The sequence below is a fragment of the Narcine bancroftii genome, chromosome 10 (assembly GCF_036971445.1).
Source record: "Narcine bancroftii isolate sNarBan1 chromosome 10, sNarBan1.hap1, whole genome shotgun sequence".
Classification (NCBI taxonomy): Eukaryota; Metazoa; Chordata; class Chondrichthyes; order Torpediniformes; family Narcinidae; genus Narcine; species Narcine bancroftii.
In genome coordinates, this window is record NC_091478.1 from 40,101,086 (window position 1) to 40,128,479 (window position 27,394).

General features: G+C 39.7%; 1 protein-coding gene across 1 annotated transcript in view; it reads right to left on the bottom strand.

The window, feature by feature from the left end:
• The window catches only part of ccdc6b (coiled-coil domain containing 6b), a 76,975-nt gene that overhangs the window by 22,496 nt on the left and 27,085 nt on the right, over positions 1–27,394 (bottom strand). The window contains exons 2-4 of the mRNA XM_069900710.1: positions 6,650–6,799; positions 5,456–5,584; positions 736–839 (exon numbers count right to left, since the gene is read on the bottom strand). Coding sequence (XP_069756811.1) covers positions 736–839; positions 5,456–5,584; positions 6,650–6,799 — 383 coding nt within the window. The remainder of the gene's footprint in view (positions 1–735; positions 840–5,455; positions 5,585–6,649; positions 6,800–27,394) is intronic.

The window sequence follows — 27,394 nt, forward strand, 5'->3', positions numbered from 1 at the left end:
TACCTCATTCAATTTTCTCGAAGTCTCATCCCTCACTCCCTTCCAGTGTTTTGAGGGGAGCACTGGGCCTCAATGATCAGGCTTTGTTCAACGAGCCTGATAATCGAAGCCCAACACTCCCCTCAAAGCAGTGTGGGAGAAAGGAAGCAAGAGAAAGGAGGGAGCGAGCGAGCAACGGGACACTCGAGCAAATCAAATGAGGCGCGGGGGTGGGTGGCAGTGACCAAGTGGCCTGAGCCACTCACTCACTGCCACCTGCGCCTCATTCAATCTATTCAGGGAACGAACAAAGCTGATCATCGAGGCCCAGCGCTCCCCTCAAAGTACTGTGGAAGAGAGCGAGCGATGTGAAGAGGGGTGGAAGAAAGAGAGAAAGAACACACGTTGGTGAGAAGGAAGGAGACAGCAGGCCTTCTTACCAGAGAAGGCAACGACTCCAGAAAGCATGGGTTATTAGTTTGAGGTCTTTCCTCCTGTCGCCATCTTGCAAAATGGCAGCACTAAAATGTCACCTTCACAAAAAGGAACCGGTATGGTTTTTGAGGTGATTTTTTTTGGAGGAAAAAGGAGTGGGGGGGTGGGGGAGGTTTCTATATGTCGTCAAGTGCAGTAGTTTGACAGGTAAAGTGAATTCAACATGAAATTTCCATACTATGTCACCATATAGAGGATCCTATGCTTATGAGTTGGCAATGCCTATCAAACAGTTGCATAAAAGTAGAGCCATGAACTTACCGCTTCTCAGCTTCCAGTTTGTCCATTCGTTTCCACAGTCTATTTACTAATGCTTCTTGTTCTTGTTCCAAGGTATTTTCAAGGTCAATTTTCTCACGGCGCAGCTATAAAGGAGATGAAGTGCTTATTTTGCTTTTGAGGATTGCAAGCCTATTAGCTGAGTAAGCAAGCACCCTGTTATATTGGATTGCCGAAGCAGTGAATATTCCTCAGTGAGTTGTTTTTGGGCATCAATAATAGTTGGCAGGGACTGAAACAGGATTTACAAGTGTGGTTCTATTTTTCAGGGATAGAAACTTTTCACATGCAGGGGCTTCACCAAAGAGTACGATTTAAAAACAGGCAACGGATTAAAAGTGACAAGAAGCTGCTGATGTTCCCACCTGTTGACATCACAATTTCCCTTCTCCATCCTGTACAACATCCATGAATTCACAATTCCAAAATTGAATTCACTGCCATCTCTTGCTCCTTCAACTCCAGCATACCACAATCATGGCAGCTGTCACTGATCTCCCATTATAGTATTTCATTGGGCATTTTCCTCACATAATAATCATTGGTCTAAATAGTAAAACCTGAAACCATAGAAGCTGCCAAGGGGAATTTCCATTGCAACCTTGGAGAAGGGGTAGGGTGATGCTGATCCACATCCCAGAGAGAGATAAACTTATTTTCTTGAATTACCTCAAAGCCAGGCCCATAAAGAAGCAATCCTCTGGCAAGCACGATTGGCAAGAGTAAGGGTTGGTGAAAGGTGTCGGAATAACAAAAGCTCTACTTCAACAGAAAGGCAAGAACTAGGCAAATCCAGGCACTGGGACTGACACATTAGATAATACCATTGTCTCTCTGACAAACTACAGAATGTCTTAATGACAGGTATTGGTTACTGTTGCACTGACGCTCCTAATTACATTTACCTTTCTTGCTTTAATATAACATCAGCACCAGAAATTTTGTCTAAAGATTTACATTGAAATTCTCATCAGCCTTTTCCAGGGCAATGCCTCATGGACAATTTGACAAACCTCAAACAACAGGAACAGTGGAATGTCTATAGTATCTGGGCTGCTCTGAAATTTAACATACCATATATTTTGGCGTATAAGTCGATCCCCATTTTTTGGGCTGTCTGGGCCTCCCAGGAACAACCCAATTTGTTTTTTTAAAAACACCCCAATCGCAAGTAACAAAGCTGTAAATTAAGTAAAAAAAAACACCTCGGCCTACCAGACAGCAATAGCCCACGGAGATGGAATGGCAACATCATGCTCCAGGCGGGAGCAGAAACCTCGGCCTACCAGGCAGCAGCGGCGACGGCCCTCGGAGCTGAAGCGCCGACATCGTGCTCCCGGCGGGAGCAGCAACCTCGGCCTACCAGGCAGGAGCGGCGATGGCAACCTAAGGGTCCCAGGTAGGAGCAGTTATGGTGGCGCCCAGCGGTGGGGAGGTGTTGGGTAGCAGCGGTGTCGGAGGTGGGAGGTGCTTCCGACATCGTCTTGACGTCAATCTGGTTTTTTTTGGTGAATTTAAGGTCTCAAAAGTATATCCAACATAGAAGTCAACCCCCCTTTTTGAGATTTTTTTTAGGGTTTCAAGACTCGACTTGTATGCCGAAATATTGGTAATTAGCAGGTGACAAGAATAACTCAGAGATCCAGAAACTTAGTAACAGCAAATTCAAAGTATCCTTTGAAATTTCACCAGGGCTCCAGGCAACTGAGATCCACAAGGTTAATAAACTTAAAAGTAGATGGCAGGCCAAAACACACAATTGAGTGATAATCATGGCATGCAGATTACTTAGCATTGGCATAACTGGCAATGATCTAAATGATCAAGATCCCATCTGCTGGGAGACAAGAATGAAAGTGAAGGTTTGAAGGACATAATCAAATGGTGCCCTCCAGAGGTATTACTTGAAGAACTCCTTTATTTTTCTTGAATGAGAATCCTGCATTCCTGATTCATAACCACCATCGTCCAACTAAAAGACAACAAGGCCTCAGAAGTAAACAGCATCTCTGCTAAAATTCCTAAAATTTGCCCAAAAGGAACGTGCGTCAAAAAATTAACCTATCACCAATTGAACTGCTTCCTCACCAAAAACACCATGAATCAGTATAATGGAGGAGGATTTACCCAGGGACGCAAGATCCATAATTGTGACCTCCCCAGGATAGGAGACCAACCCAAGTGTCATAACTATAGAATGGGTCCCCTTGCTACTTGTCACAGGAATAATTGTCATGGACCACTTTAAGCATTAATATCCTGCACATAAAGAACTACTCCCCAAATCAGTGAGGATACTGTTCATTTGGAGGCACTGTTCATCAATTCTAAGAAGTGAAGGGATTTGTATCATAATCTTGCATATCCTGAACCTCAAAGGCCTTTCACTCCATTAACTGGAATTGTAGAGCAGCCATTCTCAACCTTTATTTGGCTACGGTCCCCTTAGGACTCTGTCCAAAGTTTATTAGCACGCTTCCCTGTGAAGCACTCAAGTTTTGGTTTTGACTACATAAAAACAAAAATTATTTATGTTGCATGAGGTGAAAATAAAACAAGGTTTTTACTTAAATGTGCTGAAAAGATAGAATGTGGGACTGTAAAAGCCCATTGAAAATGGCTGCTATAGAACATCTTTCTCCAATTTTTCTGCCCACATAAATTAGCTACTATATTATTTCAATCACATACCAACATGCAAAGTGCAATCTGAACAAAAGGTTCCCAACAAACACAATGTAGACTGGAATAAAGCACAATTACATCATCTCAACTGCAAGATCTTGCTAAAGTAAAAATAATCCACCAGATGTGAAAACCTGTTCAGGCCATGTCACCGTCACTCCAGAGTGACTTTGGTCTGCACACGACCCTTCCATATTTGCAGGCCAAGTCGCATTCCTTTGCCGAGTTATCTTCTGATGGATGCAAGAAAATGCACCTTGCACTTAACACTCACTGGACAAACACTCTCTACGAACCTTTTGCAATGTACAGCACTATCTGACAGAAAAATATACAGCAAGACAATGGAAAATGTGGATACATTTGCCCATCACATGGCCTACCTCTCCACTAAAATAGACATGAATGGTGAAGTTCGCCTCCTCCTGCACTGCACAGGTATAGCCTTTGACCATTTGAGACTTCAACCTTGGTGAAAAACTCATGGCCAACTAGACAGCAGTTATCCCTGCTCTTTTATACATCTCTAAATTGTGTACTATCTGCAAGGAGTACATCAAAGTACTGGAGAAACATGAAATTTGTCTTTTCAACACACTCCAAATCCAGGGTCAGGGTAAACAGATGATAAGAGTCTTCTCCCAGTCTAACATCCCCTGCATTCAAACACCAATCACATTCTGTCAGATCTAATGAAAGGAGATGTCATTCACAGGATCAAACTCCCGAAACATGTCACTTGAGTGCCATCATAGCAAGTTTTTCACGTGGACAGAGGAAATGACCAAAAGATATTCTTAAAAATTTCCTTGAAAAAGTGCAAAGTTTCCATTGATCTGTGGGAATCCCTATCCATGACCACTCAAAATGGAAGAGTGTTAGATTGGCAAGGAGAACATCCAGTCCATTCCCAAGGAGGGACTGCCTAAGAGTGAGGAAAGTTGGATGTGAAAAAAAATAAGTTGACTGGTTTGATGGTCGAATATTTCTTTGGGTTCATAGTTCCCTCCTCAGTTACATGGGTTATACCTATAACACAACTCTGAAAACAAAGTTTGAAGAACAAAAAATCATGGAAAATTAAGCAACGAAACTAAAGACAATATCTACCTGGAGGTCAGTGACTAGTGGAGTGCCGCAAGGATCAGTTCTAATTTTTATAAATGACCTGGAGGTGGAAGGATGGGTCAGTAAGTTTGCAGTTGACACGAAGGTTGAAGGAGTTGTGGATGGAGCTGAAGGTTGCCGAAGGTTACAAGAGGATATAATAGACAGGATGCAGGATTGGACAGAAAAGTGACAGATGGAGTTCAACCCAGATAAGCGTGAAGTGATGCACTTTGGAAGGATAAACCAGAAGGGTTAATGGTCGGTTACTTAAGAGTGTGGATAAACAGAGGGACCTTGGGGTTCAAATTCATATATCCATCAAGGTCACCACACAGGTTGATAGGATAGTTAAGAAGGCCTATGGGATGCTGGGCTTCATTAATAGGGGGATTGAGTTAAGGAGTAGAGAGATCATGTTGCAATTCTACAAATCTCTGGTAAGACAGCATTTAGAGTATTATGTTCAGTTCTGGTCACCTCATTATAGGAAGGATGTGGAAACTATGGAAACAATGCAGAGGAGATTTGCCAGGATGTTGCCTGGATTGGAAAACAAAGGTTAGTAGAACTGGCACTTTTCTCTTTGGAGAGTAGAAGGATGAGAGGAGACATTATGAGAGGCATTGATAGGGTGGACAGCCAGCACATGTTTCCCTGGGCAGGAATAGCAAACACCAGAGGGCATATGTACAAAGTGAAGGGAGGCAAGTTTAGGGGAGACATCAGGGTAAGTTTTTTTAATTTAAAAACAGAGTTTGGGTGCCTGGAAAACATTGCCAGGGATGGTGGTTGATGCTGGGTTAGTATTTTTTTTTAAGGAATATATGGATTGACACAACGTCGAGTGCCGAAGGGGCTGTCTGTGCTGTAGAGTTCTATGTTCAAATGGAGGTTTAAATATGCTTACCTGTTCAAGTGTAAATTGTTTAGAAAGAGTATCATTCTCCAATTTTTTAATCTTTTTCATCAATTTATTTACTTGAAACTCCTGTTCCTGCTCCAGTGTCTGTTCCAGTTCAGCTTTTTCATGCTGCAACTAAAGAGAAAAACAATAGCAAGAAGGAAACAATGATGGAATGATTAGAGGCAATTTTATAAATCTAATCAGCCACTGAATACTTTGCTTGCCAAGAGATACAAAAGCAATGCAAATGGACAATCTTCTAGCCACTTAACAGATGAATATCAAGAGCTTGAAGTATTACTGTTCATAAAAAGGATGCAGGTTTTGCTGATGCCTGAATGCAATTGCTGTGGGAATTTCTGGCATAAAATCCCAATGATCTAAACACTGAAACAGAACTACAACTTCATTAAATTCCGAGGTGTCCAAAATATTGCTGGTCAACACGTTTACCTCACAAAAAAGTACAAGATCTCAACTGCATCTGAATCCCAAGTTGTCGAGGCTGCTAATCAAAGACAACTCGACCAACATTCACTCTGCCTCATGCAGCTAAAGAGTGTCAAACTGTTTAATTATTATTTCCCTGAAACCCGGCTTTAATAGAAGACATTAAAATTACTATGAGCTTTTAATTGCATTTGAATATCTAAATTGCAGATTTGCTGGAAGAGAGGACCCATATATTTTTTGAAAATTTAACAGGATTCATCTGTTAAATAGAGAAAGTGCTAAGTCTAAACACTGGAAAAATTGAGCAGAGATAAAAGTTTGGCAGCAAGCAGTACTGAAATGTTCTTGGATAATTTTGACAGGCGATAGGAAATTGAGAGAATATTTTAAAAATTGAGAGAATCATTTTAAAATCCAATATTTGTTTCTGTAAATAATGTGGATGTTATACAACATCGCTCAAAGAACACAACTGGAGAAAGATGAGCAAATGTATCTGGGAAGATTTAATTAAAACGATCCCTGCTGATTTGTGCCCAAGTCATCACATGTATGCTGACATGACAGAAATTAAGATCGGGAAAAAAAGATATTCGTGTTTCAAATCTGTATTAAATATAAAAGATTCCAGTTGCCTCCCTTCTGACCTGCATGTTCTTCATATGCTCCGTCTCTCACAGTGACTCAATTCCTGAGATTAATTTGAGTTGTATGATTATTTGATTTTTGAAGACCTGACCTTACCTGAAGCAGCTTGCGAGAGAGTTCATTTGTGAGAAATTCTTCTTCTTTTTCATAATTTACAGCAAGTGTTTCTTTTTCTTTTTGCAAAGCTTGAATTTTTTTAAACAAGGTGTTACTGATAAATTCTTCCTCCTGTTCAGCCCTTGCTTGCTGTAAAAAATAAAAGGAAAATGCAATGAATATCACCTTGGTCAATGATTTGAGGTGATAGATTTGATTAAATATTTGGGCTTTTTTTTTCTGATGCACTACTTTCCACAAGAATCCCAATTTGCTTGGAAACAAGGGAGCCCCAAGGTGTTAGATTTGCTTCTTATTTCCATTGCATTGGGCTTTCTGGGGCTTCCTTGTTGGAACTGCAGAACTGGATCTATTCACTGATTATAATGTAGGGTCCAAATTCAGTTTTCCATGTCATTCTTTATTATAGAATTTCTCCAGCAGCTTTTTATGCTCTGCACTGCAGTCTTGTATCAGTGTTCTTGGACAAAGGCTATGTTCTTCGACTGGAGTCCTTGCTGCAATCCAAGAACACAGATTGAACTGGTTGCACATGATTTTATTCTCATTTAGTAGAAAATGAATCCAGTTCTACTTCCTATTATTAGGATAATACTTTGAGCCTTAGAAGGCCCCATACCCACTCACACTAGAATATCAAAAAAAATTCCCTCACCCAAAGGAATGGCATTTTAAGATGCTTCTAACCCACAAGGAAATAAGATTGGACGAGCATGTCACGTGACCCCTTCGGGCAGGATTCAGGTTAATCTGATTTGCCATTATCCTCAACTACTGCTGCCTTGAATCTATTCAATAACTCGACCTCCACTGCTCTAAGAAACAATTCCGAAACTTCACAATCCTCAGGACAGCAAATGCTTAAATGAACAATCACTTATTCTAAAATAACAGCTCCATGTTCTAAATTTCCCCACGATGGGAAACATCCTGTCAGCATCAATTCCATCAGATCCAACAGTTTTACAAAAATCTAATTCTTGTAAACTCCTTCATCTCACAAAACAACCTTATAAACCTTCTCAGAACTGCTTTGATGCATCTTCAATCTCTCCTTTAATCAGGAAACCAAAGCTGCCAGCAGTACTCCAGACGTAGGCACATCAATGCTACATACATGACACTAGTTTGCCAACATCAATTAAAGCTTCTCAAAACAAAGATCTATTTGTTTATTTCTATCTTATTCATAATCAAATTTATTGGCCGAATGAATTGACATTAACATCCAGATGCTACAGGTGATCAATCAAATTCTGAACTTTGTCAAAAAAAGTGTTTTGAATTGCACATTACATCACATCAACTCTAAGCAACCTATTCTAACCTGGACCAAATACAAGCACAGCCAGCTATCCTACTCAAACTTGGTACAAAATAGTCAGATTTAGAGGCTTGGGTGAAGTCGCTAGGCTCAATGCCATAATGTAGAATAAGATATCATTTATTCAATTACACTGCAAATGCAAACATTGGCAAGGCTTTTTAAAATCACATTTACCATTGCATCCAAGGTGAGTTAGTCAATTAGAGGCTGAATGTAGAACTCAGTAAAATAGAAGAAGCAAATTCTCAAGATTTTATTTATAAATGGAATTGAAGATTGTTGATAGCAAATAGAGAAACTCCTATTTTTAAGCATTTCATTGCAAATTCACAGAATAAGGTTGATAAAGAGATTGGGGGAGGTTTGATGTCAGGGAAAAAAAAGCCATTATTTCAAAATAGATTTTTTCCACTTTCTATGGGGAGTCAATTTTTAAGGATTTGACAACATCATGGTATTAAGAAGATCGAGGACTGTTTTGAAGCGAGGAAATTTATGACTTCCAGTAGAATGAAGGAAAAGTGTCAGATATTTGAGAATACTAGACTTTGTTATAAGGTTATGAACATTTTACGGGACAATTTTCATCATGATTTTTTATTGCCAGCAGGGACAGAAGAGGAGTCATTTATATGTAATGGAGATTTAAAGAAATTTATTTGGTAATATATAATTGGTTACAAAGGAAAGCTTGGAAAGTAGGGGTTCATAAATCAAGATAAAGATGGGAGATAGATTTGAATAGGCAAATAGATGAGCATAGTTGGATTGAGTTGTGTAGAGAAAATATGAAAAGTACAATAAATAGGAGATATAGGTTGGTACAATATAATTTTATCCATCAATTATATTTGACACATCAAAAATTAAAGATTGACTCATACCTTTTTGGATTTATGTTTTAGATGTGGACAGAAGGTCTGTACATTTTTACATTCTACTTAACAATGTCCTAAAGTTAAACCTTTTAGGATGGAAATAGGAATTTGTTAGAATGAATAATGGAGGTTAAATTCCCACAATGTTATTTTTATTGGGGGATATTAAGGGAGCTAAACCCAAATTAAAATTGAACATTTATGAAGTAAATTTGTACAAATTGCTTTAGCAATAGCTAGGAAATGTATTGCTATAATTTGGAAATCAGTTACAGATTTGGGAATGCAAAGATAGTTTGAAGTTCAGAGTTGCATACCACTTTAAAAAATTGCTTACAACTTAAGAGATAAATACTTTATATTTTGGAAAATATGGTGCCATATTTACGAAGGGCCAGTATGAATATTTAAATAAAACTCAGACATTCCCTTTCTCCTAAAGGTCTCTTTACATTAGAAAAGTTTTATAATATGGAATATTCCTGTGGTGAATCTCTTCTCCTATACTTTCTTTTTAGTAGGGGGAGGGATATTGGGCGGGGGGAGGGGGTTCTTCTTAATTCTATCTTTTTCTACACACACACACAATTAGAAGTTGATTTATAATAATATGTATCTGAATTTTTGTGGTTTTAAATCTATTTGTTTTAAAAAGCTAATCAATTAGATACAAAATTGTCTTAATGGATAGCGACAGAGGGTGGTAATGGAGGTTTTTTATTGCAAATTCTAGGCCTGAGATCAGTGGAATCCTGCACGGACTGATTCTAGGTTCCCTGTTTGTCATGTGCATTAACGATTTGGATGAGAAGGCAAATTATATGATCAGTAAGTTTTCTGGCGACTGCAAAATTTGTGCTGTGGTGGAATGTGAAGACGGTTGCCCAAGGTTACAAAGGGATCAAGATCAACTGGAAAAGTGGGCAAAGAAATAGCAGATGGAATTCAACTCCACATGCAAAGTGGTGCTTTTTGGAAAGTTAAACCAGGGGAGGACTTGTACCAGAACTGACAAGTCTCTGGGAAATGCTGTAAAACAAAGGGTACATACGAGACCGTGAAGAAGGCATATAGCATACTTGCTTGCCTCCATCTTTGGTCAGGAATTAAGTACAAGAGTTGGGACATTGCATTACAGCTGTATAGGATGATGGAAAGACTGCATCTGGAATAGCGCACGCAGTTCTGGTCACCATCCTATAGGAAGCATGTGATTAATCTTAAAAAAGGTGCAGAAAAGATTACTGGGACATTAGGAATTACAAGAATATTACTGGGACTGGAGGACTTGAATTACAATGAGAGACTGGAGAGTTTGGGACTATTTTCTTTGCAGCAAAAAAAAACTGAATATAACCGTATAAAGTCATGAGAGGCATAAATAAAGTGGATAGTCACAGTCCTTTTCCATTATAGAGGTGTCAAAACTAGAGAGCATAGGTTTAGAGTGAGAGGGAAAGATTTAAAGAGGACCCGAGTTTCAAGTTTTTCATAGAGTGGTGGGTCAATGGATCAAGCTGCCAGATGAAGTGGAAGAAGCAAGTATGATTCGAATGTTTAAAATATATATCAACAGGTTCATCGATAGAAAAAGTCGGCACCCACTTCAACATGAACAAATTATGTTGAAGGCCTGGTATTCATACCATATATTGTTAGGAATCTAAATACCTTTCCTTATTTCAGTGCTCAGTCAAGCTGTGAACATAGATTAAAAACTTTGCACTCCAATTAGCTAAATTCATTACAAGGTTCGCTGAAATATCAACACGGAAAAAATCAACAAAGCTAATTGTGTGCACATTTCAAAGCAATTCAATCTAATTACTGATAAAAGACATGACTAACTTAAAGGTCCAGACCTTCTTGGTTCAGTACAAATGAATGCAAATTATTTGAAGGACAGAGAGAAACTCCATCACTTTCTAATAAAAGCAAACAAGTTTTAAACCACTTTTCTAGTTCTGTCACTATTGTACTATTAATACAACACTTGCAGCAAATAAACTTCTCGTGCAACTATTTCCTACAGCAATCAAATCATTAAATATGAAATTGTTTTATATATGTTCATCTCAAAGGCAAAGCTGCTTGACAGTATTTACAGCAATCTAATTTGTATTTAGTATACAAATTCCATTTCCTTACACAAGAGACAACTTTGTAGCCTGACCCTTAAAATATAAAACATTATACGGCAGGCTCCTTGTTAAACTTGTAAAACTTGAAAACCTTGCCATTTCACTGCAAAAATCTAATCTTGCATATTCTTAAAACATTCATTTAGAATATGTAATAACCAGAACCTTAATGATTGAATGGCACTTTGTCATTACAGTTAGTGAGCAACAATGTACAGTAAAATCCATGGAATCTGGCACCTATGGGAATTAGTAGACACCGGATAAGTGAATTTTCTGGTTGCTTAAGACTTACTCCTACAACGCCCAACTATTACACCTATATTAAGAATAAACTGTTTAAAAGTATATTGTACTTACACTGAATAAATATCAGGTGCATGAATTTATAAACTTTAAAACATTTTGCTTTATTTTCACATTCTTTAAAAACGTTTAACCATCGCTGCATTGGCAGAATCCTCCTTCTCCACAGAGATGCCCAAAAGATGAACAATAGCATTATAGATAATTAACCCATCCTTTCCCCAAGTTTACAGATAAAAGCCTCTGACCGGGGTGACCCTCACTAAGCATGGATAAGGAGTTACTTCAAGAGAATCATCTCAATGGCGAATGACATCAACCAGCTCTTCATCCTGGGTGATGCCATTTTATTCAAACACAACTTTAATCAAACAGCTGCAACAAGTAAAGCACGACCAAGTCTCACTGTTAGCTAAATATTTGTTCCCACCTTCAAAGATTTGTTACCTCAGAGAACATTTACTTTTACAATTTTAAACTTACCGGTATTTTTTTTTTACCTTTTATTTATTTTATTTTTTTTAATTACTTATTCTCCTTTTTTTGCCAGTTGCTTGAATTCCGGTTACCAGGGGTTTACAGGTATCAAGGTATTTGGGATGAAACCCTGGAAGGGGGATGGATATCTGAATGAGGCAGGGTAGAATATCTAAATGGGCCTAAACTTCAAACCAATATAAAACTTGAAATATTAAAATTAAAATTGCTAATGAGTTAAACTTCTCTGCAGAAGTCGAGTTCACCAAAAGTCACAATGCTGAATTACCATACAAGCCCGAACCTGTAATTTTTATTCTGTAACATCAGATACTATTTATTGTCATGTAACAAATAGAAATTTAATATGACACAAAATTGCCTTCCATCCGTAATAAGACAAAGATTCTTCATTAGCATTGTCCAGCGCCTGTTGGCAGTCAGAAAGAGAAGCAAAAGGAAGTCCTACCAGAGTCACTAGGCCTTTTCACACTGCCATGTAAAATGGGGATTCCTGGGAAATTTTCCCAGAAACCCTCCTAAGAACTGGCGGTGTGAAAATGTCGGTCCTGGAAAATTACCCGGGTCCACGGCTCTACCTAAGAGATAGGGCCACAGACCCAAGTAATTTCCCTGGACCACTCTCTCCCTGCGGTGTGAAAAGGGAATTTGGACCACAGTATGGAAGGCCTGGAAGGTCCTGACCTTCCAGGAATTTCACCCAGGTCCAAGTCAGGTCACCACACGCCAGTGGTGTGAAAAGACCAACTGGGTTTCTGTTGATTCACTTCCAATGCTCGGGCAGCTTTTACAGCTTCAAAGAGCCCAAGTTCAGATCAAACCATTGCCAATCCAACCCCAGATTCAAACCTCAGACGTGATGAAGAAAGCCTTCAAAGCACAGGGTCCTTCAGGAGCCTTCCTTACCCTCAGCATCCTCTCAAATCCTGGATCAGATACATGGTTCTCATGAGCCAATCTCCAGCAGTCTGTGTGGGATCCTTGCCTGCAAGTCACCATCAGTTCTCCACCTGTGTATCCTGCTGCCGCAGAGGCCCTTGCTATTCTGCCACCATGGTCACTGTCCTTGGCGTTGTCTCCTCTGCTTCTCCAACACAATGGGGAGAGCTTGACAGGTGCCTCGCACCAGTCCACTGCTCCCTTGGAGTATGCGACACCTCACGGCCGCTGCTGAACACAGGCATCACCATCTTTGTCCCAGATCCTGTGGTCGTCTGATTTTAAATTAAACACTGTTGGCTCTTTTAACCGCCTAGTTAAAGCCTGCACGGAGCCATTGGCAGTAGTACTGCGTGGTAGGACCCTGTGGGGGGAGCTCTGCGACTCTGCTCCCCGATCTCCCTGGGTCCGCTCCGGCACTGCCTCCATTTTTCATAGATCTTATCAGGCATAATTGGAACTGCAAATTGTCAAAATCTTTAATGAAGGTAACATAACTTCCATGCATTTCAAAAAGCCCACCATTTCAAATATGCTTTCATGTTACAATTCGTCTGAAACTGCACATTATACTAAACACCATAAAACTCATTGTCTAATTGGTCGCAATTCATTTCACTCCCTGAACATAAAAACAACCATATTCTGCAGGATATGCCAAGCTTGGAAAAACAGTGTACTTTAGCTCATTCATTCGATGTCCTACTATGTAAGCACTTATAGAAACTAGTGGAATTTCAAAGGAACTGAATGACAAACAACAAAATTTAAGATACTTAGTGCACCTCATTCATAATTAAGTTAGTTTCTAATTAAGTCACATTAATGTTTTCCCAACAATCTTCCAAAAATCTCTCAATGATTGAGAAGTGAAGACTTTGATTTATTTAATTTTCAGAAGAATGAGTTAAAGAAATTGTAATTTTTAAGTTGCATTTATGCATATCAACTTGCAACATGTATTGTGGTGGAAACCATGGTTTAACTAAATTATTAGGAGCTGTTAACTCACCCAGAATTTGGATTAATTGCTGAAAAGTAGATTACCAAGAACAACCAGCTTTTAAAGTAACCAGCTAAAAATTTAACATTACTCATTGTAAAACATGCTCACCTAACTTGACAGAATTCCTCACCAACACAAAAACCTTCTCCAATAAACATGCTCGCCCAACTTGACAGAATTCCTCACCAACACAAAAACCTTCTCCAAAAAACATGCTCACCCAACTTGACAGAATTCCTCACCAACACAAAAACCTTCTCCAATAAACATGCTCACCCAACTTGACAGAATTCCTCACCAACACAAAAACCTTCTCCAATAAACATGCTCGCCCAACTTGACAGAATTCCTCACCAACACAAAAACCTTCTCCAATAAACATGCTCACCCAACTTGACAGAATTCCTCACCAACACAAAAACCTTCTCCAATAAACATGCTCACCCAACTTGACAGAATTCCTCACCAACACAAAAACCTTCTCCAAAAAACATGCTCACCCAACTTGACAGAATTCCTCACCAACACAAAAACCTTCTCCAAAAAACATGCTCACCCAACTTGACAGAATTCCTCACCAACACAAAAACCTTCTCCAAAAAACATGCTCACCCAACTTGACAGAATTCCTCACCAACACAAAAACCTTCTCCAATAAACATGCTCACCCAACTTGACAGAATTCCTCACCAACACAAAAACCTTCTCCAATAAACATGCTCACCCAACTTGACAGAATTCCTCACCAACACAAAAACCTTCTCCAATAAACTATGCTTCAAATCTTCAGCTCTCTTGTAGAAATTTGCTTTATGGCTTTTCATTGCTTTCTGCATGGGCTTTTCCTGAACAATATTTAATTCATCTTGCCAAACAAGCATTTCATTGGTGTGCCTCTGGGTCTCAACAAACACAGGTCTAAATTAGATGGTGTCTGAACCAGACCAATGGTTTATTTTCAACACTTGCTTCTATAGCTTTGCCTTCTTCTGGAAGGCCCAGGAAAATGGGCATGTAATGCTTGCTGATATAAGAAAACCTGTCATGATCATTTATTGGTAGAAACCAAATTACACACTGGAAAAATTATCTATATTTTCTTTTTATGACCTAGGACATCAATTACAACCCTCTACAAAGGGAGTACCACAAAGGGCACATCATAAAGGCCCACCCATCAGCCTTGTTCATGACCTCTTCTCACTGCTACCTTTGAGCAGAGTGTACAGAAGCCTGAAGACGGACACCTCAAGGTTTAAGAACAGTTTCTTTCCAACACCCCCTTGTTACACTAATAATGAGCTGCTTGCACATTGTTAAAGGAATGTGCATTATTGCAAAGTCCATCTTTTTTGCACTCAGGTAACTGTGAATATAATCTATCTTTTGTGTTTATTTTTCGCTTTTTAATTTAATTATGCATACTATTTTTAGTTTTTTTTTTAAATTAAGTATCTGTTCTACTGCAGCAAGAAAATAAACTCCTTATCATTGCATTGTCTCACAACACCATGAAATCCTAGAGACTGTTTAAAGTGCACCATTTTGTTAAGATAAAATGGCCAACAAACCCAGTGATCACACAGACCTGGGGGTGACACTGGCCGTCGTCCCAGGTGACCTCCTGCACGGCGGGAAGATGGAGCATTGAGGCGGGAACGCCAGCCAATCTCAGACCAGTGCTCCGATGACATGGGCCCTGACGTCAGTGACTGGAGCCCATATAAATGCGACGGCCAGTGCAATAAACCAATCTCAACTTCAAGGCTTTGGTGTGTGGTTGTTCTTCTCCACGCCCGCGTAGCAAGAACTCTACAGTACAGTAGTTTTGTGAATTTTGCTTCCTTATTATCCACTAGCTATAAACTTTTGTTCAATGAAATCTGCCATCAACATTTATTTATCAGATTCTCAATAAAACTGGATCAAATCTTGCTCAATCAGCAAAGACCCTGCTGGATATCATTGAGAGCCATTTAAGTCAGCCAGATCAAACACTGCCAAAGAGCATTCTGAATTTACCTTTGAATAGCAAAGCTTCTTAACCCCTAACTCTTCCTTGGCCCCAGGAGGGTGAATTGTCAGAGCTTTTTTTTTTAAAATGCATCCAAAATGTCTGTCACATTTAAAAGCAAATCAAGGTTTTAACATTAAAATTTAAATAACTTCAAAATGTTGTAAAACACTCAAATAATAACATTACAAACACAAATTAATACTACCATTCTTCCTTCCTCAACTACAAAATTGCTCTCACAGTAATTGAGCTCATGGATCATGATCCGGGTCTAATTTGGCACAGGAACAATGAGCAGATCTGCCATGAGAAAACTCAGGATATTTGTGCTCTGCATTGGAGTGTTAGTAAGTTCAGCTCTTGGTCAGCCAAAAATGCCTGTGCTGGAAGTCACTGGCATTTAGATGGGGGGAAAAGCTGGTCTATTTTGCAAGAGAGAACATTTCTCCCCAACTGGATTCACTACGTTTATACAGTATGGCAACTTGATGCAAATGCATCCACATCCATATATTTCACCAATCCCAAACTTACCCTTAGAGGCTTATGGACTCATTCATTAACCTCTTTTTAGTTTAGTTGAAAATAAAACAAACTACTTCCACAATTCCACAAGGTGAGGGGAATAAAACAGAAAAGGAAGGAGACCAAACAATAGAGATGTCTCTTGGTATAGAATTTGTTCCCTGACACGAGTAAGAACTGTTTCTGTTAAAGATCACAACAAATTTGAATTGGTCTTAATTGCTGTCCAAAGTCCACATTAATTAATCAAAGAAGGCACTTTAGCAATTAATTCATTTAACAAATTTCCAGGTAGTTTTCTCCTTTCTCTTTTGTTGAGAGATTTTAACTTCATACAATAAAAATCCCTTAGAGGCAAACAGATTACAGTAAATCTCTTATCTATTCTTTTAGAAAATATAATTTGTGAAGACTTTGGAGGGGGACTTTGTTTTTTTTATTATTTGGTTTTTATATTTTCTATTCTCCTAATTCTTCCTCCACTAGTTCAGAAGATGATGAGGAGGCGGTTCAATCCATTATTCGTGTTGAGCTTGAGGTTTCATTCAGGCTGATCGAGGGTTCACTTCATTAATTGGAATGGAGCAGAGTGAATCCACCAAACACGGGGTCTAGTTTGATGAATGATCTAAACCAGCCATTCACAATGGGGGCCCCACCCTGCGCCCCCCCCCACCCTACGCCCCCCCCCCACCCTGCGCCCCCCCCCCTCCGGGCAACAACATATTTTAGAGGCCCCAGACTGAAATTATATATTTTTTTTTTTAAATACAGTTTGTTCCATACTTCTCCAGACTAACTAAATGTAACTCCTTCACAGGCAAGGGGGTCATAGCCAAAAAAAGGATGAGAATGGCTGGTCAAAACTGTCAAATAGGATACAATAATGAACAAATAAACTATACTTTGGGCAGAAATTTGGTACTTGTGGAATCACTACATACTATGAAAATTAACTCCTTGCAAAAAAGTAATTTTACTCTAATTTCATCTTAATTTATAACTAATTGCTAATTTTTTTTAATTTTAAGCAATTTGAGCAAGTGTGAGGGTAACAAATGCCCAAGGTGAACTGTACCAGAACAAGAGTAAGAGGAACAAAGTTCCATGGTCTGGCAGGTTTGGAGGTTGCAGGTTGGACAATTTGAATAACTTACAGTCAGAAATCTTACACATCCCACCCCCCCCCCACCCCCCTCCCCACATGTCAGTGAAGCAAAGTAAAAATATAAAAATGGGTGCAATGCTTTCAAACCTTTGGCTGTGATTACAGCTATTACAAAAAGGGGAAAAGATTCATGTTAAAGATCGGTGATGGAGGCGAGAAGCAAATGGGCTGAAATGTAACTGGAAACCAGAAAATAGAGGGCAAGAGCAATGGGAACTTTCTCAGATCTAAAGTTAAAAATCATTCCAGAAGGACTTCTATTTACTGAACATATAAACTGCCCACAAGAATAAGTAAAAATTGGATTTGGTACCAATTTGGAAATTGCAGCAAACAAGGACAGTTATGAAATACAAGATTGTAAAGAGGATGAATAAAGAGCAAATCAAATCAAATATAAGGTGAGTATTCAGCAATAGGTGAAAAGGTATTCATTTATTGGATGGCAATAACTCAGTGATATGGGAATACACCACATGAAAAATGCAGTGAAACTGATCACCTCAATCTAATATTCATGATATTCATTCCACCCACTGAGGTTGAGTTGTTAACCAATTTAGAAGCATCCTTTCAAGCTGACTGCATACAGGTTCTTTCACTTCCTAATTCTCCAATGCACAAATTATTCAAACAGTGAGAAAAAAGATAAATTTAACATCCAGAGAATGGGATGTATCATGAATGGGCTAATGGTATTTGTGCCAAAGGAAAATGAGCCTTATTAATATTAAGGGCATCCATCATTTATATCAGTAGAAATATGAACCTGAAAAGGAAAAAAATCCATGAGTGTTTGAAAATTATCAGGAACCTGCTCTATAACTTGTGAACTCAGAAATAAAGGTGACTGATTGGAAAATGAGCCCTCAATTCAGTCAATTAATCATGTTGTCATCAAGAATCAGAGGAACATTGCATGGAAACAGGCCCCTTGGCCCACAGATCCGTGTCAAACCCCAGATCCCATCACTCACACTCGAGCAATTCAGTAACCCACTAGAAGCTCATCCATCTTTGCAATACAGGAGGAAACTGGAGCCTCTGGAGAACAACTACACAGTAAAAGAAAACGTGCAAATTCACCACAGGCAGAACGAGACTTGAACCCAAATTGCTGGAGCTGTTAAGCTGACCCCATTGTAAAAGGAACATTAAAAATCTGAATGGAAAAACAGCAGAACAAAAAAAATCTGCTCAAACTTGCATAGCAATAAAGCCAAATTCCTGCAGTAAAACTGAATAACTGCCCCAAAAATATTAAAAACTGTACCAAAAAAATATTAGATTCTTAGTTTTGTCTCACATTTCTATTTGCTGCAAAGATCTGGGTTGATTTGGGCATGCCTTTCTGAAGAAGATATGGTCACAATGGCTGCCAGTTTTTGAATAGAAAATACAATATATTTCAAAAGGTATGTTCCAGTAATCAGAATTTATTGTCATGATAAGTCACAAAATTCGGTGTTGCGGCAGCGTCATAGAGCAAACACTCGTATTATGAACCATCTTACAACAATAATATAAAATTAAAATAGTAGGACACAAAAAGTAAGACAGGGTTTTCGGTTCATTGATTATTCTGGAATCTGATGACAGTGGGGAAGAAGCTGTCCTTGTGCCGCTGAGTGCTCATCTTTAGGCTCCTGTACCTTTTTCCTGATGGGAGCAGAGTGAAGAGGGCATGACCTGGGTAGTGGGTATCTTTGAGGATAGAGGCTGCTTTTTTAAGACACCGCCTCATATGAATATCCTCGATGGATTGAAGTCTGGTGCCTATGATGTCGCAGGCTGAGTTAACAACCCTCGGGAGTTTTTCCTTGACCTGAGAATTGGCGCCTCCATACCAGACAGTGATGCAATCAACCAGTATGCTCTCCACGATACACCTGTAGAAGTTTGAGAGTCTTCGGTGACCGACCAAATCTCCTCAAGACCTCACAAAGAATAGGTGGTGGCGGGCCTTCTTCGTGATTGCATCAACATGGACGCTCCAGGAGATGTTGACAGCCAGGAACTTGAAGGTCTTGACATTTTCCACGACTTGAGCCCTCGATGAGGATTGGGTCAGGTTCTCTTGACTCCTCCCTGAAGACCACAATCATCTCCTTGGTTTTGTTAATGAGGAGCTCAAGGTTGTTGTTGTGACACCACTCAAAGAGCTGCTCTATCTCCCTCATTGTTGTTTGTGATTCTGTGGTGTGATTGGAAAACTTGTAGATAGCATTGGAATTGTGCCTGGCTGCATCTTTGGGGTGTGCCTGTGTTGATAGACATTGAGGAGACATTGCTTCCAATTCGTAGACTGTGGTCTTCAAGGATCCAGTTACAGAAGAGGGTACAGAGGCCTAAAGTTTGTTGCTTCTTGAACAGCAATGAGGGAATGATGGTGTTGAAGGATGAGCTGCAGTTGATAAAGAGCAGCTGTATGTATAGGTTGCTGTTTGAGGTGTTCGAGAGCTGAGTGGAGAGCCTCCAATATTGCATCTGTGGTGGAACAATTGTGATAATAGGCAAAATGCAAAGGGTCCAGATCTTTGTTTAGGTACGTGTTAATTCTGGCCATGACCAGCCTTTCAAAGCATTTCATCACAGCAGAAGTTGGTGCTACTGGCCAATAGTCATTGATGCAGCTCACACTACTCTTCTTGGGCACCGGGATGATTGACGCCCTTTTGAAGTTGGTGGGAACCTCTGACTTCAGCAACGAGAGGTTGAAAATATCCGTGAACACTCTGGCTAGTTGGTTGGCGCAGATTTTCAGTACCCTGGCAGGTACGCCGTCAGGGCCTAACACCTTGCGAGGGTTCACCCTCCTGAATGGCATTCTGATATCGTCCTCAGAGAAAGAGGTGGTTCTTCTCAAAGCAGATATAGCTGTTCAGCTCATCAGGTAATGAGGCATCACAGCTCTCTGCAGTATTTGCCCTTGCTTTGTAGGCTGTAATGGCCTGCACTCCCTGCCATAGCAGCTGTGTATTCATCTGTTTCTATCTTTCTCCGGAATTGCCACTTTGCCTCAGATGGCCTTCCACAGGTCGTAACTAGTCTTTTTATAGAGATCTTGTCCCCGGCCTTAAACACCCTGGTTCTTGCCCTCAGTTGGTTGTGAATCCTGATTCATCCGCGGCTTCTGGTTGAAGCACTGAAGAAGTGGCTCTACACATACTGTGCCAATACAGAAAACTACCATGAAAACCTCATACTTTTTGTATCAATGCCCAAATTTTTAAAATTTTATCTGCAGGAACCAACGACATGGCAAGACCATTTATATTTCAAGAGGGTAAAAATATAGGTGAACAAACTTTGTTGGAAAATACACAGACACAATTACAGATCAAGATACAGGTGACATGGTTAATGTCTTTAATTTTTATTCTCATCTGTTGTTGCGTGATTTGCTCAATGGCACCAAACTCAAACATTTTCTTAAAGCTACACTGAGCACCTATAATAAAAAATACAGCAATCTCAAACGTGGTTTTAATTGACCTTCTGTAAGGGACACAACTTTAGGATGGAATTATAGCTATATTGAGGATGACCCCGGTGACGACTTTCCACATAGCACACCAAATGTAGACCCTCTGCAGTTACAGTTATACTTGCCCACAATTACAAAGCCTCCCTTCATAAAAAACCTCTTCTTCCAAGATGTGAACAACTTCAATTCTTTACTGTCAGGTTTTAGGATTTCATCAGGGTTGTTATCTCCTCCCAAGGCCTTACTAATTTTGAGCAAGTATAGTAAAGTCTTTCCAAATTTTTTGGTCAGACTGATCCAAACAGGTTACTGTGGGGTGGAATCCAAAGCATTCTTCTCAAGATTAAAGTCACTATTCAACAAAAGATACCGCCAAAGCTTTGTCCACAACATACTCCAAATTCACCAGAAGGATATGTGAACCAAAGTAAGCTTTCTTTTCCACACCAATATCCATGCATTGAGGATTTTGTAACTAAGACATCTCCTTTAGGTTGGCATCGTCACTCACATGTTCAAATCAAGAATTCTAAAGTAGATGATGTATTCTGTGCTCTTTCGTGGAAGCAGAACAAAACATTCACGCATTTGGTTACAGCTTCATTAAAAAAGTGCAACATCCCCTCTGACTTCTGAGCACTTCTAGCCTATAACCACAAGGTAAGGAAGGACCATTCAGGATGATTGTGAGATCCTCAAATACACAAGTTCTGCATAAATGCCAGGAAAATATTATTACCTCAATTAACCTCTTCTTCCCAAGATCCACCAGCTGCCCTATTTGTGGAAGAGGCTATGGTTTCTCATTGACCATCTTAGAACCAACAAAATCAGAGCGGAAGTTGAGGAACTATCTACATTTAATTTTAACAGCTACATTTAATTTTGTTCACTCAAAAAAAACATTCACTCCATTTCCACTTGTTTTCCTTCATATCCCCACCAACTCCTTCTCCCTAACATTAAGATCCTAACATTCATGCTATATGTCATAGTCACATGAGTACTCCCAATATTCACATCACGTTTATCTGGATTAAAATGATCTACCATTTATCAATCTTTGCAGTAGAATACACACACACACACACCAATTCTTCAGGTTGGACCTGGCACAGAAACAGTAAAGTTAATTCATTTGAATCAAAAGAAATGGCTGCGAGGGAGTAAATTGGAGATGTACTATATTTTGGCGTCAAGTTTAATTTAATGTCCTTAATCATTTTAATTCTTTTAAGGTTTAATAATTCTAACTTTTTGCAATGGAAGTTCCTGAATGTCACCTATTTGTTATTTTGATGGAGTTGAGGAAGTCAGGGCTACGTAAAACATTTCCTCCCCCAGCAGTTTCATGGTTAGAGTTATTTTACTCCCACCCACTCAACCCTTCCCATCAAACAAGCAATCACAATGGGGCCTTGCTTTTGAAGATTTCATTGTTTTGAAAGTAGAAGTTGACAACAGATCTACAAAACACAAGCTTACACTGATCATTAAGGCCATCAACAAGGACAGGTACTGTCCGTCAGCTTGGGTCTGATTTTAATGGCCTAGTCTGTCTCTCCCATGAATGATGGTGAGGTGCTGTTGGGAGATGAAGAATACGAGGCAAGTTTTCACCCATGGTTTGGTGGAACATGGAGTCTGTTCATCTTCTCCAACCTGCTAACTGCAGTTGACTGGAGATCAGGAGCATTTTTCCATATAATTTAGACCATGGCCCCTGACAAATATAAACTAGTTAAGGAACTCGAGGATAGATTATAGTAGATTGACGTCCTATGTCCATGTAGCGCGTCGAATGACTCAGACTTGTAGATTATTTCCAAAAGACTGGAGCGTAGTACATCGAGGTCCAGACTGGCCCTGGGACTGGTTAGGTACAGCACTTTATGACCTGGCCAGTAAGTGTGGCTACAGCTCTCAGCCAATCATTAGTACTATATACGAATATATACAGAGGTGATAGGATCCATACTATCACAACCCAGACAAAGTTAATTTTTTTCCAGTGGAGTACATCATCATTGTGGTTTCTGAGGTGGTTCCCTACAAAGTAGCAGGTCAATTTTAAAATCTCACCGCAATTCACAAACTGCTGGAGAAACTCTGCGGCTCCCCCAGCAACCAAAGGAAGTGAAAGGCAGATGTTTTGGGACTGGGCCCTTTGTCAATGATGAGCAAAACCATGCAGGCAGCTGAATGAAAAGGTTAGGGGAAGGAGTGAGAGGCGAGGAGGGAAGAAGGGGCAGCGGGAGGATCACAGGCCACGAGGTAGCTGGGAGATGGTGGAAAGGGTCAAGGGCAGCTCTGATAGGAGAAGGAAGGGATGGTGGGTAGCTGGAGAAAAGGGGATTAGCAAAGAGAGTTGGCCATTTACTTCCTATGGATGCTACATGATCTGCCAGGTTTCTCCAGCCACCTCAGCATCTGCAGACTTTCTTGTTTAACTTTAAAATCTCATTCTTATTTTTAAACTTCTCCATCGCTCTACCAATCCAATCTTTCAAGACATTAAACTTTTCACAACTGCTGCCTTTTGCTCATTCTTGAAATTGTGAACAATTTCTCTTCCATCCTTTGGATACACTTGTTTGAAGTAAAATATGAAAGTCTGCAGACACCATGGTTGTAATAAGAACAGAAGGCTGGAGAAACTCAGCAGGTCAGGATCCTTGATGAAGGGCTCAAGCCTGAAACATTGGTTATGTTTCTTTATCTTTGCTATACAAAGTACAGTTTGACCTGCTGATTTTCTCCAGCATTGTGTTCTTGCTGATACACTTGTTCCTTAGGTCATGCTATTTTTCAACACCAATTGGCTCTGCACCAAATTTTTTGTAGCTCGTGTTGGTGGTGTGCAAATGAGCAAGACTATCTGCTTGTTTAGACAAGGTGGCACAGCACTAAACAAAAGAGAAAAGAATCTGCCTCCTACACAGATTTCTTCTTCAACAACCTAAGATTAATGAGTTATTTTGTTTACTCTTTGTCTGATCCCTGCTGTGAACAAATTATCTGGAATATCTGCCTATGTAAACAAAGAATGAATCTGCTCTCAAGGGAACTAAAATGAGAAGCTTCAAATGTCTCATTTCCACAGATATGCAGAATGTGATCCAAAATGTAATAAAATCAATTTCAGTTAGGGAGGGAAATGAAAAAAATGGAATGCAATTATTCATGATTATGTGTGTAATTAACTGTCACACAGAGAAATGAACAAGACTATCTGCTTGTTTATACAAATGTACAAATTCATTAGTTACGTGCAATGTGATCCACACCACCAACAGTCAAACATCACAGCACTCAATCTCATCCACAGGAGACCAGATTTTCACTGACAAATATAACAAATGATGTCCTCTAAAGAATGGGCCATGACTCCACAGTGCATTTTAAGGCTGGAGTATAGATTGCAAAGCAATTTTTTTTTTAATACACATGCTGTTGAAAATTGAGCTCACCCTCAAACTGATTCCACTGTGCTCCTAGCAGTATCTTCTCAGAAAGGTGCAGTTGCTTCACACTTGGACAGCCACATGGACAATTGGGTAGAGCAGAATCAGATGATTTTATACACAAGCCCTTATGGGAGGTCAGATATAATTTTATCTTTCCCTGTTTCAAATGCTATTCTCGCTTGGCATTTAGAATAATTTTCTTGTGTAAAAACCTAAGTAACTCTATTGGTTTTGATCAACAGTACATTAATCGGTTAACATTAAATGTTGATAGGTGCAGCCCTTGGATTTTCACTTTAATAGAATTTCTGCACTATGGTTCTCATTTTCCTCAACCCACTGCAGCACATAGGGCACTCTGGTCCATCCATGCTTCTGGAACAGTCCAATCCATGTCCTTTGCCTGCAGATCTGCAAATTATTTTCCTCAATCTTCCACTTTGAAAGCATTGTTTCCACCATTACTTGGTATTGTTTAATTAATAGAATTATATTTTGAGCCCACCATTGATGAAAGTTCAAATTTATTGTCAGAGTACATACAGTGCATCACATACAACCCTGAGATTATTTTTCCTGTGGAATGGGCAGAATTTCTACTTATCAGTAGTGCAAAAAACTGTCCTCAAGATACATATATACATGAGAAATGTAAGCAAAGAAGGAACTGCAAGCAAACTGACTGTGAAATACAGAAATACAGAAAATAAATAAATATTCAATAATAAAGAACATACAAAGAGTCCTTAAATGTTCCTGAAGCTGGTGGTACAAGTCTTGTGGCACCCATACCACATTCCTGAACATGGAATCTGTTCATCTTTTCCAACCTGCAGGATCCTTGATAATTACTGGATTTCACATACATTTACTCGATGGTGGTGAGAGATTTGCCTATGATGTACTGAGCTGCATCCACTACCTTCTGCTGGGCTTTCTGTTCAAACTTATTGGTGCCTCCATACCAGGCCATGATACAGATAGTTCACACACTTTCCACTACACGTCTGTAGATATTTATCAAGGTTTTGTATGTCACCCTGAATCTCCACAAACTCCTGAGAAAGTAGCTAACTTGGTTTATTCACAATGCCATTAGTGTGATGGGTTCAGGAAAGTCCCCTGAAATAGTGATTCACATGAACTTAAATTTTCTCACCATCTCTACCTCTGATCCCCCAATGATCAATGAATCATACATCTCTGGTTTTCCTTTCCTGAAGTCCATAATCAGCTCCTTGGTTTTGGTGACATTGAGTGCAAGGTTGTTGTTAGTTGACCATAAAGCAAGTTTTCAATCTCTCTTCTGTTTGCTGACTTTAATCACACCCTTTTATACAACCCACTTATTATGGTTTCGTGAACAAATTCATAGGTGGGGTTATTGTTGTACTGAGCCATACAGTCATAGGTGTAAAGAAATAAAAATCCAGCCCTATGGTGCTCCGAAACTAATAAAGATTACACAGTGGGCTATTGAAGTCCAAGTCTTGGAGTTTGCTGATCAGTTTTGAGGGGTTGATGGCGTTGAATGCCGAACTGCATTTGAGAAAGAGCATCCAGATGTCTGCATCTTTGCTGTCCAGGCATTCCAGGGATTTGTGTAGAGCCAGTATGAAGGTATCTGCTATAGACCTGTTGCTGAGATAGGCAAATTGGAATGCTTCAACACCAACTTTTCAAAACTCTTCATTACTGTGGATGCGAGTGCCATTGGTTGGTCGTCATTTCGTTCAAATTCAAGTTTATTATGATCATACAATTTTAAAGTATAACTGGACTAAACGGCATTCTTCGGCCCTCAGTGTTAAAAATACGCAAGCACTTATATAGACATACACATTTACAGTACATTGGAAAATAATAATGATAAAGTCTCTGAGGGATTGTATGAGTTCAGCAGTCTCACTACCTGTTGGAAGAAGCCATTTCTTAGCCTGGTGGTTCTAATTATTCTGTATCTCTTTCCCGACAGGAGTAGCTATCAGATGCTATGTGCAGGGTGGTAAGGGTCATTAATGATTTTGTAAGTCCTCCTCAGACTGTGATCCTGGTAGGCCATGTCGATGGAGGGGAGGGAGACCCAGTAATCTTCTCTGCTGCTCTTATGGTCCTATGGATTGACCTCCGATCCAATGCTCCACTGCAAACATACCACACTTCAATACAGCCAGCCAGGACACTCTCGATAGAGCTCCCATGGAAAGTCGACAGAAATGGTGGCCGGTAGCCTTGCCTGCCTCAGTCTTCTCGGGAAGTGCAGTTGCGGCTTCCTGAGAAATGAGGAGATGTGACGTGTCCAGGAGAGGTCACGACTTCAGTGGACTCCAAAGAACTTTGTGCTCTCTACCCTTTCCACGACAGAGTTATTGATGTGTCATGGAGGGTGGTCATCCCTAGTCCTTCTGAAATCCACCATCATTTCCTTTATCTTATTAACATTAAGATTCAGGTTGTCACCACAGTCTTCTTGTTTACAGGTACAATTGAGCCCTGTTTGAAACAGATGGGTACAATGCCCTGCTGAAGTAAGAGGTGGAAGATATTTATGAATATACAGGTTTTCAGTACTTGGCTAGGTATTGTGACAGATTATGTTATATTTTATAATCATTTATAGATATGTTTTAAAGGAGATAAATTGTGGCAGGTATTTTTTAAATGTAGGTCACATACAAAAACTTCAAAACAGATCTCATTTAAAATGCCAGAGCTCTGCTCAAGCCAGACAGTTCAGGCTCCGGGTGTCTTTGCAAAAACTTTGAAGAATGCCTATAAGGACTTCACAAGTGTTAATTAGGCATGCTGTGGAGTAATGGATTGTTTTGGAAAGCAACAGATGAACGAACTCGGAGGATTAGGTCCGGAGCCGCAGTCTGTCTGAGTGCAGTTGGCTGTTCTAAGAGAGTCATGTGGTTTTCTCTGAGTATATGTGTGTGAGTGAGAGAGAGAGAGAGAGAGAGAG